Here is an 18,704-nt window from a genome sequence, read left to right as displayed (position 1 = left end):
CAGATCATACTTGATCAGTTGATCTAATATACTACTTGTTGAGTTGGTGAGTCTCACTCTGATGTCACTTAATGGATGTGTGGGTCCCATGAACCGAAAATCTGACAGTTTTTGCGCTGTAGTTGCTTATTTGGATAATGTTCATCAAAAATATAAACCTATTATATAATTAATAAAATATCATGTAAACCACCTATGAGAGATATCTCGACTAAGCTGAACCTCAGGAACCCTTTAGCCCAACACTACCCACCCTGACCCATATCCCTCTTAAGGGATTTCAGCGGGTCAGGGTGGGTACGTGCCCCACCTTCCCGTTAGAATGGCTCCGCCACTGGCCCAAAGCCGATCACACTACAAATGAGAGACAACATACATATTTATAGGTGATTCCTCATGAATGATCAATGCATAACGACACCAAAGGCGTCGGTTTATGACCAGAACAGATCGGGTGATTTGACAAAACACAACTTTTGTGTTTTGAAATTACCACCGCCCATCACTTCAATCAACACCATCCGTTGTGAAATGATGACATCAGCACTTTTTGGTGGGTGCCAGGCACAATGAATGGTGTTGATTGAAGTGAAGGACGGTGGTGATTTCAAAACACAAAATTTGTGTTTTGTCAAATCACCTGATCTGCCCTGGTTTATGACTACCGACTTCACACAGACACTCACGTCACCTTAGACACGATGCAGTCGGATGGACTGGGTCCGGGCCCAGATCCATTACCATGGAAAAGGAATATGAAAAGCAACATATCTTTCACATCCATATTCAATTTCAACCACAGGGAAGACTCTAGAGAGCAAATATTCCCTGCTTTTTCAAATGGAGCACAGGTGGGAATCCATTCTTTTGCTTTACAAAAAGTTGGCCTTTACCGGAAAGAAGAGAGTTCTGCTCTGAAACCATTAACTCTTCACCATTCACAGAACTTAGAGCTAGCTTAGTTGAAGATGGCATGCCTACAAGCACTCGAGATCCGATTTGAGAGAGACCGGGATCCGAAGAAATGGCGATTCTCGCTAACCGAGGATGTGTTTGAATCAATCAGCTCTCAAGGGAGTGATGAGCTTATGCAGAAGATCTTCTGTGGCTGTTCCATTTTCAGCCCGCTCCTGTTTGGGAAGTTCTTTGATCCCTCGGATGCATTCCCTCTCTGGGATTTCGAATCCGAGAGTCTCCTCGCAGGCTTCCGCCGGGGCTCCGGTGGGTTTCCGGGTGTGGACTGGTTTGAAACAGAGACTGAGTATGTTTTGAAAGCAGAATTACCAGGTAAGTTTTGTGTATTTAGTGATAAAGTCTAATCTTACTGTAATGAAGTAGAGAGCTTGAAGTTTGTGAATTGGGCCCAGACCTACGATTCCTCTTTCGGGTCTGTTAAAGGCATGGTTATGGACTACTGAATCACTGATTGACCTGGACAACTCAGACCCAACAAAGGACACCAAGCTGATGATTCAGAAGTCAGACATAACCAGGATTGCCGACATGTATTTGGGTTTGGTATCTGAACAACCCGAATCCATTTCTTCAGGTTTTGCTGGCCCCTGATAAATCAGATCCGATATATGGTCAGCTCTGTCAAGGACTTTAGGGGTTTCCAAACACATATCGGAGGAAAACATGAGAGTAGTCAACTCCAGTATAGATATGAACAAAACTACAATGTTCTATAAGCAAATTTAGTTCCGAAAAACATAGAAGCTGATTGGATTAGGATCCGGGTCCAGCAAAAGTCGTTCATTCCACCCCAACCCTGAGCCTTAGACTAACATTAGGTTCTAGCAGGTTGCAGGAATCCCTGGACCCAACTTGATTTTGAGTCTGAAAGATTGCAGTGAACCTCAAGACTTGATTGGCATGAGCTCCCTCACAAGATCAGTCTATTCTTTTTCAAGGCAGTTTTTTCCTTTCCAAGCCCCGCTGAGTCAGCCATACAGGGGGCACAGACGCAGATAGGGACACGGTGTGAGAGTTGGAGACATCCCCACGTCTCATGTTCGAAATCCATTGTGGGTGTCTCCTGTGCGTAAACATGGGGTTCAGTAGAATGAGTTAGGTGGCCAACCTTTAGGCTCAGTGTGATTCAAGCTAGTAGGAGCACTTTGAGACCTGGTTCATGAATTTCCACTTGGCTTTGTGAGACTTTCAAGTTCTCCATAGACCTAACCTGGTTAGCAATATATTATCAGTCGGTTTGGTGAACCTTCCAAATTTTCTGTAGACCAAGCTGAGCCCATTATCAATTGATTTGGCTTGCCAAGTAGATCAATGTAGACATAAGGCAACCTTTGTACTCATGGTTGGGTTTTGATGAATCTGTCCGGATTATCTGAAGTTAGAAAGAACCAATCTATGTCACAGGGACACGCTTTAGGGTTCGTGTCTAGAGGACAGCTGCACAAGGCTATGACACATTTTTCATATATTTTATATTTTGTGTTTTATTATGAACAAATATATTGTTACATAGTTATAACTGTCTGAAATATGTATTCTGTATATTAAAAATTTAAAAAATCTGTCCCGTCCTCTTCATAAAAAGACACATGTTTCGGATCTCTCTCTCTCTCTCTCAACGTTGTAGTTCATGATCTTGGTCATGTTCCTGCAATGCCTGACCTTATTATCCTCGTACAAGTTATTTTGTATGGTAAGTTATAACTCTAAACTTGTACACTTGTTGGCATCAGGAGGAAAGAATAGTGATCTTCAGATACGTGTGGAAGGAGGGAAGCTAGTAGAAATTAGTGGACAGTGGAAAAGGCAAGAGAAGGGTGGAAAAGATTGGCGATGCCAAGACTGGTGGGACTTCGGATACGTTCGCCGGCTCGAACCACCAGAGAATTCAGATCCTGGAAAATTGGAAGCATTTATCGATGAAAGCATTCTTGAAATCAAAATACCCAAGATTTCTAATGGTGAATCTCTTCCACCAACAAATGCAGAGAAGGCCAAAGATTCAAATTCGTAAGTGTATTATCTAGTGGAAAAGAACTAATTTCGGCTTTAATAATAAAGACAAATTATGTACCTATGTTAATGATAATAAAAACAATATAATGCTACGTGATATCTATGGAATGTGATAACTGGCTCGATGGAGCTTGCTATCTTATTCAAGGGATCTTGGTTTTAGATCTTAAAGGGAATGCCTGCCCTGCAAAAAAGAACTGATGAATATGATGGGAGGAAGAAAAGCAAAATCTTGCTTTTAATAGTGAGCAATAATGAAAATATGATATTAAGATACAAAATTCATAGCAGCACTCTGCAAGGGCTTTGCTCAGGGTCAATACATCTTTGCATTTCATAGAAGATGCTATCATAGATTTTGAATTGCTGTACAAAGTGTAACACTGCACTAAGAAGGGATCCAGGGATCTCTTAACTGATCCATTATGTCACACTAACCAATCACATGACAGAATTCCATGCCCCCCACAGCACTAGAATGCAGGCCCCACTCAAAATGCAGTCATGTGATTGGCTGTGGCACATAAGAGATCTGTTCAGAGATCCCTTAATCTCAAGGGTTGTACTAAAGGCTTATTTTGTGCCAAAGATAAATGAACTGCATTATATGGCTCGACGAGTCAAACTGTGCCTTAACTAAGACTTGGAGCATTTCTAGCCATGCCAAATTAAGGTGCTTCTTCTAATCTAGTTGTTAACCATTCTCACACTTGGAAGACTCTGACCAACTCAAACAAAACCCTAGATAAGCCAAATGAATTTAACCATTTTAATATTCGCGATCACATTGTGGCTTAGGTTAACCTATGAAGTGGCATAGGCCTTTAAGCCAAACAAGAGATCTATCGATACGAGATTAAGTCTGTTCTGAGGCATAGTGATATAGCATAGTTTATTACTGAATTTTGCAATGCATGAAAACTGATGTGCATTAGGAAAATCAATTGCCGAAATTTTCTCATGATTACAATAAAGAAAAAAAGAAATACATGTTTATTTTGAATAAGAATATATATACATTTTCTTCAATTATTGTACATGTGAATATGATTTCTCAGAAGCAGCTAAATTCTTCCAAAATTGACACTTTTAATAAGATTGAACCAGACTAGAGCCATTGGCAAGACGAGGAATGTAGCAGGAGACTCTCAAGCAGAGGTGGCATAGGAATTTTGTATTTCAAGAATGAAGACTCATGCAACTCAATGGAAGATTTTACCATTAAAAGAAGTCTCATTGCCGTTTCACATAATGCAACCGAATTGTTGAGCTGGACGCTGTTTCATCCGTCAACCATGTGTAGATCATGTGACCACCACGACCCTTTAATCATCTCTTTGCATGAAAAAGGAGCTTGATTTCACAACCAATCACATATTTTCATGTTCCAATGAGGTATTTTGATATACCGAGAGTTATCTTGATTTTGGTCTTCCTCATGAGCTATTTCAAGTGCATCAGCATCACCAGTAATCCCCACAAGAGCAGCTCCCATGTTTGAAATGGTGAAACCGGCTGGCATCTCTCACAACAATTTCACGCCCAGTGGCTGCAGATATCAACTTTAAGGCATTATGACAGTCCCCACAGATGCGATGACTTTGTACCACATGCAGTGAAGTGGAACCTGGTGTACTTATCAGCCCAAAAGAAACAGCCAACTTTTCACTATGGAAAGCAACAGATTGTCGGTCATCCCGCTCTTGTACATCAGGAAGAAGAAACTCATCATTGGGAACATAACCCATCTTTGCTATTTCGTTTGTTAACCATTTTAACTTTTGATATATCTCTTCACTTTGAGGATGAGACTTGTCCCCGAAAAGAAAACCATGAGGTCTTTTCTTTATCTCGATCCAACTGCATGCAGGAAGCAATCTTAAACCCCTTTTCCTTAAGGCCTCTCTAACCATTTCAGCATCCTCAATCCTCCCAGAAGAACCATAAATATTGAGAAGCACAGCATAGTTACTGAGCTTATTAGGCTCCATACCAAAAAGCTTCTCAGCAGCAAACCTGCCAAGCTCCAAATTCTTCTGAACCCTACAAGCTGTCAGCAAGGCTGCCCACATGTTCTTGGTTGGTTTAAAAGGGGCACCCCTTATCAAAGCAAATGCCTCATCCAGACGCCCTTCACGGCCTAACAGTTCAATCATGCACGCATAATGCATGGCTCTCGGTTTAAGATTATAATCTCGACTCATCAACTCGAAATAGTGCCAACCCTGATCCCACAAACCAGAGTAACTACAGGCAGATAGCACTGCAAGAAAAGTTACATGGTTGGGACGCATTCCCTTACTAAGCATCAGCTCAAACAAATCAACCGCCTCACTTCCACAGCCATGGTTACCATATCCAGCAATCAGGGCATTCCATGAGATTATACTTTTAGATGGCATCTTGTTGAAAATATGTCTCGCATCTTCTAGCCTGCCCCACTTGCTATAGAAGTCTACAAGTGCAGTATTGGCGACAGTATCTAACCCAAACCCATTACGAATTAGACCAGCATGGGCTTGCTTAGCATGTTCATGAGAAGCTAATCGAACACAAAGTCGAACCACCATCGAGTAAGTAAAGTGGTCCATCTTCACTCCCATACGTTGCATCTCATAATATAACTCCATCGCCTTCTCACTGTACCCATGAAGAGCATAAGCAGCTATGATGGAGTTCCACCCCACCACAGTCTTCTTAGGCATCTCATCAAACACTATATGTGCATCCTCAATACTCCCACACTTGCTGTACATATCAATCAATGCGCAGTGTATGAAGACATCTCTATCCATTCTCATCTTCAACAGACAACAATGGAACTGCCTACCGACACAAATATCGGACAACCCTGCGCAAGCACGAAGTACAGACGCAAATGTGCGCGGACTTGCATCTGAAACCTCCTCCAACAATTGCAAGAACAACACCAACGCCTCCTCATAATCACCCGAATCAACAGTTCCGGCAATCATCATGTTAAAAGACACCAAGTCTCTCTTAGGCATTTCTTCAAACAGTTGGCGAGCGCCGACCATGTACCCAGATTTCACATGCACCAGTAGCACCCTGTTCATCAAATACCGATCTGGCTGAAACCCACTTTTCACCATGTGCTGATGAACCCTTTTCACATCTCTAAAGGACTTCAACTCCATACAAGCATTAATCAGTGACTCATAAGTACTTCTCCCCACAACCTCACTACCAATCTCAAGAATTTCAAACCACTCCAAAGCTTCGCTATATCTACCCAACAAAACAAGCCTCTCAATCTTATCACAAACACTCAAACTCGATTCTCTAATCTGGGTTCCCCCTGAACCCCTTTCTACATCAAAAGTTTCCTGAATTCTTTTGGGTGTAGGCTTAGGTTGAAGGGCACTATCAAGAGAGAAACAGAGGGTGGATTTCCTCCTCTTATTGGAGCCAAGACCGAACCAAGAGAAGATGGGCTTTTTCTCTATAGATGGTCGAGGGTCGATACTCAAAGAGAGCCATATGGAGTGCTCTGTGATGATTGTATTGTGAACTTGCGCAAACATGGTGCTCTATGAACAATTTAGCTCAGAAAAGAGAAGGAATCTGTGGAAGGAAGAGATGTTGGGTACCTTGGAACCGTTGAAAATGGCGTCTTGAAGATTGAGATGCGAGAATTTCATGAGAAATCAGCCATGAGAGGAGGGGTTTGGTGGTTTCATAGTTAAGACTTAAGAGAGAGAGAGCCTCGAGGGATCCGCCGGGGAACGCTCGGCAGATGCCTTGTGGGCTCCGCTCTTGCTTGAATGTGAAATTCGTGATTTGGACCAATTTATGTTTGGTTTGATCTTTGATTTTTGGGAAAAATTTATGCAGCGGCCAAACTTTTGCTCCTAATTTCAAATATGGGCCACATGTTTCTGAAATTGCAAATATTGTTAATTTTTTTTAATAACTATCAAACAAGTGCTTTCTTATTATGAAGGTTGATTTTTTAATTCATGTAAAACCTTACATAAATGTTGGCATAACATGTCCTAAGCACGGACTTCTACTAAGCTAAATGTGTACATCACATCTAGAGTGTTAGACGTACAAAAAAACATTACAAAAATAAAAACATTAGAATTTTTTATTAAAAGTTCCTTGCTCACGAGGATGGCAAACATTAACCCTTTTTCAATATTAGCACATGAAATTTTGTATTTAAAAAATTATGTCTGATATATTATCATATATTAAGTAGTAAATATCTATTATTAATGTTATTAGAAACAATAAGATTATAAAATAATGCTTAAATGACACAGCGTGTAGCGTCGCATGTTGCATCACCTAGGCACCTTAGTGTACCCCGGTGACTAAAAAGTCCAAACCATATTGAAAAATGCAAATTTTTGGACGAGAAATTATTATTAGACTTTCAATGTGTTTTATTCTGTCATGTTTTTATCAGTGACTTTTCCAAAATAAATATATTTAATTTTAAAACGAAAAAGAAATTAAAAGTCGTGAAAAAATAAATTTAAAACATTTCTTTTAAGTTTAACTAATAAAACTGTAAACATTGGAAATCACAATATGTTCATGATGGCAAAATCATGATACTTTCAGTATATTGTGATGTATTAAACGTTTGAATCAGCTGCCAAGTTATCGCTTTTTTTTTGCGACATGTTCAAAATATCATCAATGTTATTGAGGTTCAAAAACAACAGCAGGACACCATAGTTAGCAAAACTCCATTTAAAACACGCTTTCTTCAATAAAACTTTGAAAATGAAAAAAACAAACAAACTGAAACTATGTATTTTTCAAAAAAAAAAACATAAAAACCGTTCTTTTGGAAAAATGTTTATACTACGAAAATTTACATTTTAAAAATACTTTTCAAAAAAGAACAATTGGATCAGATCTTGAGTTCAGATCACAATAATTCTTGAATATGAATCTCATGTTCCTACACCCTGAGTTGTTTTCAAAGAAAAATCTCATGCATATATCTGCTTTTTAACTTTTTTACCATGTTTTATAAAATTAAAACTGAATTAAACATGTATGCATTATTCGTCCATCTTTTTGCAACTCATTTTTTAATGCTATTTTACTAACCCTCGTTTCCGATGCAAAACCTTTCAAATAAGGTATTCATCATTTTAACGATTTTTGGCTGTTCCCCGGGTGGGGTCCTAGCCTCGGAGATTTACGCTGCCGGCATGACAACCATAGGTATAGCAGGCTGAGCCAGAGCGATCAGGTCATCCTGCCGGGTGCAGTTTCTTAAGGTTATAAATCCAAAAAAAAAAAATTATGCACAACACCTTTTTAGGTGAACCAGACCTTATAGACCAAATCAGTTGAACGATGCCGTAGGCCGACCCGAATGGACAAGACACTAGCCTCCCTTATCAGGTCAAATCCATATTAAATGCAAATGAATTCGAAGATAAATGGGTAGGATCCAGGTTGGGATGAGAAAACATCCAACTTGATCTCATTGTATACGGAGCACAAAGACTGGGGCCCTGGCCATTTAATCCTGTTTGCATTTCCAACCTACTTGGGTCTGTCCAGGTTCAAATCCCACTGGGCTGGGTCTGGGGAGAGTCTGGATGCCGAGTTCGTCATTGGGAAGTGGACATACAGGCCAGTACTAGGCTGGCAAATAAGCCAAGCTGCTTGTAGCCCGGCTTGTGTTCAGCTCCTCATTCGAACTAGTAAAATAGACTCAGCAAACCAAAAATGAACAATAGATGTTGGCTCTGGTCGACTCGTATAAGCTCATTAAGTAGTCATAAATATATTTTACATCATACAATATAGTGTACAGTGAATGATTGAAGTATTTGGTTTGCAAGCAATAGATTTTGGGGATGAAATTTTATTGATTCGAGCTCTGCAAAGCTCAACTTGTTTAGCTCGGAATCATTACCAGCTCGAACCCGAGTCGGCTCATTACAAGAATGAAGTGGTGGTCTTAGTCTCTAAGGGGGCATTTGAATGCCGTAGATTTACAGAGAAATCCACTGCATGGTACAGGTCCCACACCTTGATTCAACCCCCTCTCAAACAAGGATCTTAGATCCAAGGATCTGAAATCCCCATTTACAGCTACACACTCCCACATCCCAAAAAAAACATGAATATGACATAAGCCCCACATCAAATTCATCACACGAATCCAAGATCCAGGACATTCAATGCATCCTATGACTTCAAAACCACCATATGTTTTCTCTTTCAGAAAGGGTGTGGTACTGAACCACCATAACTTATGGTGGTAGGCACTTGATTTACACATCTCCAAAAGCAGAAACTAACCTTTGGATCATGTTTAACATGTTCTATTTACCATTTCCATAAGTTAAAGTTGGCAACAGTTAATTACCTTCCCTGTAGCGAAACGAGAAAACTTATGCCCTTCAGAGCATATCAGACTTGCAGATGTTCAGGTTACAAGAAGTAGCAGTGTTCTTACAAGATTACCTACAAAGCATGGTTCATCCTCTCTGGACTTTCATCTAACAATGGAAGTGTGATCATTGCAAAAGTACTGATGATGACAATGATGATAAAATAGCATCTACAGTGATCAATCTGAAGTAGTTTGGTGGTATTTAGCTCGACACAGCATCTGCTTCAGGCGAATTACCAACATCCTCCGGTTTCTCAATGTTGACATCCTCAAATTCACTGTTATCTGGAGGACAAACAAAAGTAAGATAACTTCTATAGAATCAATGTAAAACAAGAAGCAAAACAGAAGAACGAAACAAAAGAACACACAGAACAAGGAGAAAACAAAATCAGGGGCGCTTCATGGAGAATGCAAATTCTTTTCTAGGTACAGCAACCATGAAACAGTGTGTAGCGTGTGTGAATTGGCATGGGCATAACCAGATCAAGAATCAAACAGATGCTTCAGTTAAACAAGTTTTAAACTGACAGAGAATGTTGGTAAGCCAAGTCCATGCCTTCCACATCCACTGACTGTTTTAACAATGGGAGTCAGAAGGATCCCATCAAAATATATAAGATTAGATACCAAAAATTAAATAAGCTAGTAGAACAGGTTATCTATCACAAATATATCCAGCATTTTCAAATATCATGATACATAGAGATTTTCCAATACCCTGAGATTTATTATCAGTATTCAGTAGATTCAAATTTATCATGATATTCTTGCACCAAACTTTATAGGCCCTTGACTCGTTAAGATTTGATGAACGTCTTGAATTTATCAATTTTTTTGTTAACTTTCCAAAGATTCCCCAAAACAATGTGTCACATAGATTAAAGTATATCCCACCAAATATTGACCAATAGTTTTTCTATATTGAGTGAATTCAAGCCCAAACATGATATAAAATCATAGCCTTTTCAGGAATTGCCTATAAAATTGTTCATGGACAAAACAAGATGTACATGTCATTGCTCTTTCCCATCAATAACATCTTATAGACAAAGATCAGTGCATATGAAATACCCTATTGAGATTAAACTCGTTCCCATCAATAACATCTTCTAGACAAAGATCAGTGCATATGAAATATCCTATTGAACTTAAACTCAGTCAAGGACAGAGGATCAAAATAAAGGATAGGAAATTAAGATATTCCAATTAATGACTACAAAGTACATTGGAAGTAGTAAGAAAATCACACATAAATCAGATATTTTTCCAGAATTTGAAAATATAGGCCATCATTTAATTAAAGTGTCTGTGTGGCTTGTGGGAGTACATGTATCATGCCTCTACTTTTTTGTATATTTGAAGACAAAGAGGATATAAAAGGCAACCTTTTCTCAGAGTTAATGCCACAATTGCATCATTTTCAACCTGTATGTGAAAATAGAAAAACTATGAGAACTCAATGTCAGAAAAAGTTAAAAGGTAAAAAATGTATAAAAGAAAGATCACAATGCAAATCCAACCATAGAGAGCAACTTATAAGACACTTGAAATTAAAATTGTAAGTCACAATTCTTCTAGATCATTAAAAAGGGTAAAATACAGTTACATTTCTTTATAGAAAGGTAAAATGAGGCCAAACCAGAGTTACCGGAAATGCCTAGCTAAGTGGGGAAGTGCGTTTTGGAAGAGTGAAACGTCGCACTTCATAAACGCACAGGAAAGCGCCAATTTTTTTTGGGAAGCGCGCTTCCCCCTTTTTTCCTTTTTTTTGTGTTTTTATTTTTATTATTTTTTTCTCTTTTTCGCTTCCCCCTCGCTTGCTAGGTCGCTTTCGGTTCACTTCCTAGGTTGCTTCCGAGACGATTCCTGATTCGCTCCTAAGTCGTCCCACGCTCCCCGCTTCCTAAAATTTTGAAAGTGCCTCGCTTCGCTATCACTTCCCGCTCCCGCTTCCTTGACTGACAACCATGGGCCAAACTAGGTAAAAACCAAACCTTCAAGAGACTGCCTTTGAACACTAGAATCTCAGCTTTTTCCAAATCATACTTAAAAAAAATTGTCATTTTTTAAGACAAGGTTGAAACCAATAAAGAATTGCAGGAAAATAGTGAATGGGACAAGAGAATGTTGGGTTGCTCTGAGCTTAGCATCAGATAGAAACAAAAGGTGCAACAAGACTTGCATACTGACCCCATACAGATGTGATAAGACTGAATGATCTAGTTTCTAATTGACACCTTTGGTAATGGAATTGCTAGATTTGCTCAGACCTAGCAATGTTTTGCCCGAAGTAGAATAAACAAATGATAATTCTTAAATCTTAATGCTGATCACACGTCAATTATCCAACACAGGCTGATGCCAATAAAAGTTCTTTGAACCAGACTCTGCATAGATCTAGTAATAGTCGGTAGTAGCAAATGAATGCAACAATTCTTGGTTGGCATCAATCCAGTGCATGACTTTGTTTTGGAATCAAGCTCCTGGCTTCGATTTGGATTCGACTTAGAGTTGTGTATATGCATGTGTGTATGCGTGTGTGCATGTGCGTGCATATGTGTGTGTGTGTGTGTGTGCATGTGTGTTTGTGAGAATTCACAAACCAGTCCAACATTATGCCAACAAAGCTACAAGATATTCACTCAGGATACACAAACAAGGTGGTTACTTCTAATATGGAAGAGATATTTTGTCCTTTGTCTTTTTGGTGAAGTTCCTCTACAAATAAGAGCATATTCAACAAAATAAAGTAACCAAAAGCAACAAATTGGCAGAAAATGAATGCTATCAGATAGTAATCCTGCATAACTTAAATGATGGCCAAAGTCACTTTATGTTATGCAGTAAGTGTTCCACAAATGTTTGGTTTCATATCACATAAAAAGCATAAACTAAATATGGAGCTGAATTTCGGTCAGTACCTTCTCCTCAGCCAATGTTTTGGAATCATCCAATGTTACACCAGTTGCAAAGAGAATTAACCTCTGATTACTAGCAGGCTGGTCAATCAAGGAATGTAGCTTTTGCTTCACATCTAGAATTGTCTCAGTTGGATCGCATTGCAGAAAGTAGGTTGTCTTATGGCGCTTAACACGAATGTACATAGCCTGCATATAGCAAGTAGCTCTTACGTTTGTATGCAAGGAAATCAAGTAAAAATAAAAAACCCAAACACAGTAAACAACACCCTTAGAAGGTATTTTTAAGTAAAATAATGCACTTCAATAAGACAGAGGAGAAAAAGTAAGTTGCATACCCACGACAAAAATATGAACGAAGAAGCTAATGCAATGTATGAGCTTGCATATATTCAATATACTTTTAGTAATTACACAATTTGTAAATATGCATCAGTAGATTTAGAACTCCATAATAAAAACCATTCCTGACTGTGGGTTTGTTACATATGAAACAAATATTTTGTATTACAGTAGTAACAACCACCACCTAAATACTAGTTCATTTACAGAGTATTGTTTCCTTGATGCACCAATAAGATCCATGACTAGCTTCTTGGATAAGTTAAATCACCAAAAGCACCTATCAATCATCAAAAATATCATCTCCAGAAAGGACAAAAGAAACAGGAGAATCACATAAATTTAAACTAGCAGTGGGATGCACCCCACTTATCCAGATAAAGGGGATAAGCTGGGAAAATGCATTGTAGAATGTGAAGCACAAAGCAACATTCTAGACTATGCTATTTTTTTTAATAACGGGGTTGCCTACACACCCACAATATGACTACTCAGGGAGTTACTTGATGGAAGAATGCGCAACGTTTAATTACCTACAGCTAAACTGAGTTGTGAAGAATATCCTGAAATACCTTTTTTCAGTCTACATGTCTGATTAATAATGAAGATCAACAGTTCAGGCTTCTTCTTCTTTTTTTCTAACATTTAATTAGAAAAAATTCTACAAGAAAAGGAAATTGAACATAAAAGATAACAAAAGAAATAAAAAAATATATGGAAATTGAATCACCATTTTGCTGCGATGTCCCTATGCAAGTGAGGAATGGGACGCACCCAAGAACTGTCAACTGAAACACTCTTCCTCTGCACTTAAATTTCACAAAATTAGCTGAAGAGCTATCGCCAGCACGAACACAATATCCAACCTTCACATAAGTAAAAAAAGAAAGCAACCGTGCGTTCATGGACAAGGAAATAGGACAAAAGGAAAATGGGAAAATGAAAATATCGTCCTTATTTATATGCCTTATGAGGTAGCCCTGACGGAATTCATATTGTGAGAAGAACAACACATACATTACACGATTGTCAGTAAAATTTCCATGGAAAATTAAGCCTGTTCATGTATCATTCTCCAAAGAAAATAAAGTCTAAAATTATAAATAAAAAAGTTTTCAATTGCAGCAGCAAATGTTTCAGAGCTTACATCATTGGAAAAAATATATGAATAAAATACACATACTAATGAATATGATCTCCAGAGAGAGAGAGAGAGAAAGAGAGGGGACTCACGACCATAAGGAAATCGTAAAACATGAAAACAGAAAAGAGAGAAACTGAAAATCAGTGCAAATAACAAAGTGGCAAGAGCCACAATTAAGAAGGCCATCGGCACTCAACCAAATCACACCACATTGGTGCCTGAAAGTTCACAAATTCAATTCCACTAGAAAAAAGTTAGGAAAAAGAAGAAAACCCATACAAGAACAAGAAACCCCAAAATTGAACACTAATGATCCAAGGCATGTCAATCCATGACGAACCCAAATAACCAGCAAATGGGTAGACAAGAAACAAAGTTAGCACTGAAAATAAGGGCAACCCACAAAGCAAATCCAATCGTTACATGCAAGTTGAAGCTGCAAGTAATAGTCCAAATAGAAACCACATATGGGGTAAGTAAGAAATACGTATCACAGAAGCTAATTCTTATGAAAGAAAAAAACATGCCTGTTCTTCTTATGCCGATTCCAATGCTTCTTCTCGGTCGATTCCAATTGCAGAGAACGAATGGCCTTTTCACGAATATGAGAGAGAGAGAGAGAAGCGAAGGGGGAAAGCCGGATTTTTCCCAGACACCCCTCAAATGATTGAAATCACATAACCCCTCCCAAAATAACTGATTAAAACTCAACAAGGTTCTGAAATTTGATAATTTGACTGCACACACTAGTCCCCTCCTTGGTCCTTGCCGACTCTTCGTTTTGTATAACTGTTATTGAAGCTTGGCATGAATGAAATGTTTTAGTTCCTCTTCAAGAAAAAAAAAGGCTAGGGATTTAAACCGTTCGGATTCGGACAGAATGTTGCCAATATCATATTCGACTAATTGGATGTTGGCTAAATCGATTCAGATTTGAATTGTAAAAAGCTCATACCAAATTCAGTTTCTTACATGTAATCTGATTCGGATATCCATCAAATTAGGATATTCATTGGATTCAATAGCAAAAACTAAAAAACATATCCGCATCTTATTATAACTGGGTATCGTTTTGGCTTACCAAATCCTACTAAAAAGAGTCAGATTGAGTCGGATAAAATTCAATTTATTAACATCCCTAAAAAACGACCAAACATCTTAAACATCACTGAATTACCATTCGGAAACGTGAATATAAAAAATTTCTTGCGATGTGGAAATTTACACTCATAGGTAGGCCTATTTCTGAAATATATGCGAACTTGGTGAAAAAGGTAGCAAATTTTATGCATAACCCATAACCCATAAGGAGTGCTTGGATGCATCTGATCAAATGTTGGCTAAGTTGGAAATTTGAACTGTAAATGGCAATGCCAATTTCCCAGCTTGTCTCACTTTTCTGAATAAGTGGAGACATCAAGAATTTAGGTCTGGTAAACGAGCTGAATGAGCAGAGTTTGAAATGTTCAAGCTTCATTCTCGTGGGAGCATTGCCGAATTTGAGTTGATAATGGCCCAAGTTAAACGAGCCAAGTTCAAGCTGGCTTATTTATATAAAACATACACTTGTTTTAGAGCTGCAATCAATAGAATTATAAAAGAAAATACATGTAAAATATATATATAATATATTTATTACTACCCAACAGGCTCATACTAGACTAGCCGAGTCGTGCCAAGCCGAGTAGGTATTGTTCATATTAAGCTTGCAAAGCCTGTTTTATGAGTTATGAACGAGTTTTTTTATGAGTTAACATGAGCCTAACCTCTTCTTTCCCAGCCCCTATTGTACTTAAATAAGTACAAAAGTAATTGTCAATAGGTGGCCATTTAAAAAGTTGTCAATGGGTAAAATCTAACGGTCACATGCGCATCATGATCAGGTATGGAGGTAAAATATACGTATCACATCATTATTAGGTAGGCAAATGGCTTAATTTGGACTACGACTACAGAAGGCCTAGAGTGGTCCTAACATTCTCTTATCTACGTGAAGCCATCATTATTATTATTATGCTTTTTAGGGTACCCTATTCTTTAACAAATTTGAATTTTTTATTAGCTTTAAATCTATTGCATGAAACACATCTAACAAACGATAATCAAATTCAAATACTTTGGTTTGTCAAATTCAGATCAAAATTTCGGGTTCTGCCTCAATTATTATTAGTTGCTCAAGCGTCTCCAAGTACGTACCAACATGAGCAAGAAGCATAAAAATAGCTTTAAAATATTATTCTTTACATAATACGTATGAAATGATTTATTATATGCGTTGCTGAGAGGCGATCACGAAATGGCATAGACTTCCAATGCAGGTAATGGAAAACACAGCACAAGCATTATTATTGTCTCCATTTTAATCCCAATAGCAGGACTTCTCCTCATCACTTGTGCTGGCTTCCTGATAATGAGGGGAAGAAGGGAAAGAAAACCACAAGGTAATGAACAATGAGTTCTTATGTTTCACAATTCTTGGTTTCTTGGTAAAAAAAAAAGTTTCACATGCTTAGAACTCCAAACTTAACAGAAGAAAAAGAACTTCTCTATGTCCAATCAACAGATCTGGTGAACAAGGAACCACTGTTCTTTGATTTAGATGACATTAGAGTTGCCACAAACAATTTCTCAGTTGAAAACAAGCTTGGACAAGGTGGATATGGTCCTGTTTACAAGGTAATTACTACTACTTCACATATCATTTGATTACAATTCATTTAACTTAATGTTCTATCTGTTATAATTAATTTGCAACTTCATGAAGATTCTAGGCTTAAGATAATTCACAGGAATCTGAAAGCCAGTAATGTGCTGTTAGATAAGGAGATGAACCCGAAAATTGCAGATTTTGGAATGGCAAGAAATTTCGGAGGGGACGAAACGCAGGCAAACACAAGCAAGATTGCTGGAACACAGTAAGCTTGTACCTTCCATGAACTATTTGAGGAGTATCTTTTTTTTTTTTTTGAGAAAAAGGCAAAGCTTTTTATTCATTCATTCAGTAGGAAGAAAATTTGATAAAACAAAACTGTCTGCAATAGTTTCATGATTTACACTTGGCAGCCTTAGAATAGCACTTTTTTGACCCGCATGTATCTTCAAATGACTTGGAACACGGAAGGACAGGAGAAGAGTTATGGTGGAGATGCACTGGACTTAATCAAATTAATTGAGATTTTATCTCTCAATTGATAGCGCAGACTATATAAACCTTACAATTGATATACCATGTGAATGACTACCCAAGTACCAAAGCTCAGGACTGGCAACATTATACATTGATTGGTCTTCCTTATATTCGAGCAACACTACTGATTGTATCTAGAGGAACGTGATCCCATTGTACGGCATATATGATGGAATCCATGCATCCTATGTCGATTTCAAATTCTCACTCAAAATGTTTTTTTTTTTTTTGACAGAGAAAGCTAGCTGGGGTTAGGCAGACCCCTTTATACATTTGGGTTCCAACTTTGAACGTCCCAACACAAGGTGACGTTAACTAACTGCTCCTGCCAAACATAATATGTCGTAGGGTAGCATCCTTTTTCTATCTATAGAGTCTACACAAAGGCCGATTGTTGCAATTTAATAGAAAAGCTAAATTGATTCTAGATTGCGCACTAGACGCTCTCCTTTTGGTAAATTCTGATGACAACTTGTTTATTAATTTAAATGTGTATTGGTGGCAACATGTTTTTCTACTTGTAGTGGACATATGGCACCGGAGTATGTGATGCAAAGACGTTATTCGGCTAAGTCAGATGTTTATAGTTTTGGCATCTTGTTATAGGAGATTGTGAGTGGTCATAAGAATTCTCCTTCCTTTCAATCAGCACCTGGGCAATGCAGCCTTATCGGATATGTAAGTTTAGTGGATTCGCTATTTTTTTTTTAAAGGTGTAAGCTTATTGGATTCTCATATTAGCGTAGTTTTTTCGAGGAATAAAGGTTCTTAAATAAGAAAATGACCATACTACCTTTGAGAATAATGGTATTTCACATAATATCCAGAAGATATCGCAATATTTCTTGCATACCCAGCCACCTGATTTTCACTGAATTTGGGGGCATTTCTGACTATTTTGTCCTTTCTCTAAAGTGTGATCGAGCAAAACTCTACTTTCACCACAGTTTCAACAAAACTCCACTTTCGTCAGCAAAATTGAGGTTAGCCTATACATCAAAATAGTGAAACTCAATTGAAAAACCTAATCGTCACAAAACTAATGAATCACAATTGTGAGACTTACTTTTTTTTTTACATCTACTTCTTTTCTTCCACTCCACCCCATTGGCCCTATCACCGTCACCACCACCACTATCAATACTATTACTACTTCTCTCCACCATCATCACCACCACTGTCACCATTGTCATCACCACCATTATCAATACCGCAATCACCATTACCACCGCAATTGATGATGGTGGCGGTGGTAATGGTGATTGTGAAGGTGGTGGCGACTTGGAGTTTCGTTGAAACTATGAGTTTCACTGCATCATGTTTTAGCAGAAGGGTAAATTCTTTAGAAAATGCTCCCAAATTCAACAAAAATCAGGTGGATGGCTACGCAAGAAATATTGCGATATCTTTTGGCTATTATATAAAATATCATTATTCTCAAGGGTAGTACAGTCATTTTTCATTCTTAAATATATATACTCAAATGAGTATTGGAATTTTGCAGGCTTGGAGACTCCGGAGAGATGACAAAGCCTTGGAATTGATGGATCGGGCTTTGGCTGAATCATGTCAAATAACTGAAGTGTTAGGATGTATTCAGATTGGTTTGCTTTGTGTTCAAGATGATCCAAAAGACAGACCTACTATGTCTTTTATTGTTATGATGCTCAACAGCAGCTGTGTGGCACTCCCTGCTCCTTCACCTCCTACTTATTTCACAGGTCA

The 18,704-nt window shown here is 38.1% G+C and overlaps 3 protein-coding genes across 3 annotated transcripts; 1 reads left to right on the top strand and 2 right to left on the bottom strand.

The window, feature by feature from the left end:
• Positions 1–943: 943 nt before the first annotated feature.
• Positions 944–3,081, top strand: LOC149844441 (21.7 kDa class VI heat shock protein-like). The gene is made up of 2 exons (XM_089997219.1): positions 944–1,287; positions 2,709–3,081. The coding sequence occupies exons 1-2, from the start codon at positions 969–971 to the stop codon at positions 2,987–2,989; spliced, it is 600 nt and encodes a 199-aa protein (XP_089853345.1). The 5' UTR covers positions 944–968; the 3' UTR covers positions 2,990–3,081.
• Positions 3,082–3,796: 715 nt separating this feature from the next.
• EMB3141 (Pentatricopeptide repeat (PPR-like) superfamily protein) lies at positions 3,797–6,728 on the bottom strand. Its single transcript, XM_089997218.1, has one exon. The coding sequence runs from the start codon at positions 6,534–6,536 to the stop codon at positions 4,455–4,457; it is 2,082 nt and encodes a 693-aa protein (XP_089853344.1). The 5' UTR covers positions 6,537–6,728; the 3' UTR covers positions 3,797–4,454.
• Positions 6,729–8,835: 2,107 nt separating this feature from the next.
• LOC149844439 (uncharacterized) lies at positions 8,836–14,563 on the bottom strand. Its single transcript, XM_089994481.1, has 5 exons — positions 14,320–14,563; positions 13,379–13,452; positions 12,310–12,495; positions 10,774–10,813; positions 8,836–9,670 (listed from the first exon to the last, which is right to left on the bottom strand). Exons 2-5 carry the CDS (start codon positions 13,379–13,381, stop codon positions 9,588–9,590), a joined length of 312 nt encoding a protein of 103 aa, XP_089850607.1. The 5' UTR covers positions 13,382–13,452; positions 14,320–14,563; the 3' UTR covers positions 8,836–9,587.
• Between the last annotated feature and the right edge of the window lie 4,141 nt (positions 14,564–18,704).

The sequence above is a fragment of the Nuphar pumila genome, chromosome 2, assembly GCF_984573655.1.
Source record: "Nuphar pumila chromosome 2, dmNupPumi1.hap1.1, whole genome shotgun sequence".
Lineage (NCBI taxonomy): Eukaryota > Viridiplantae > Streptophyta > Magnoliopsida > Nymphaeales > Nymphaeaceae > Nuphar > Nuphar pumila.
This window is presented reverse-complemented; position numbering and strand designations above follow the sequence as displayed.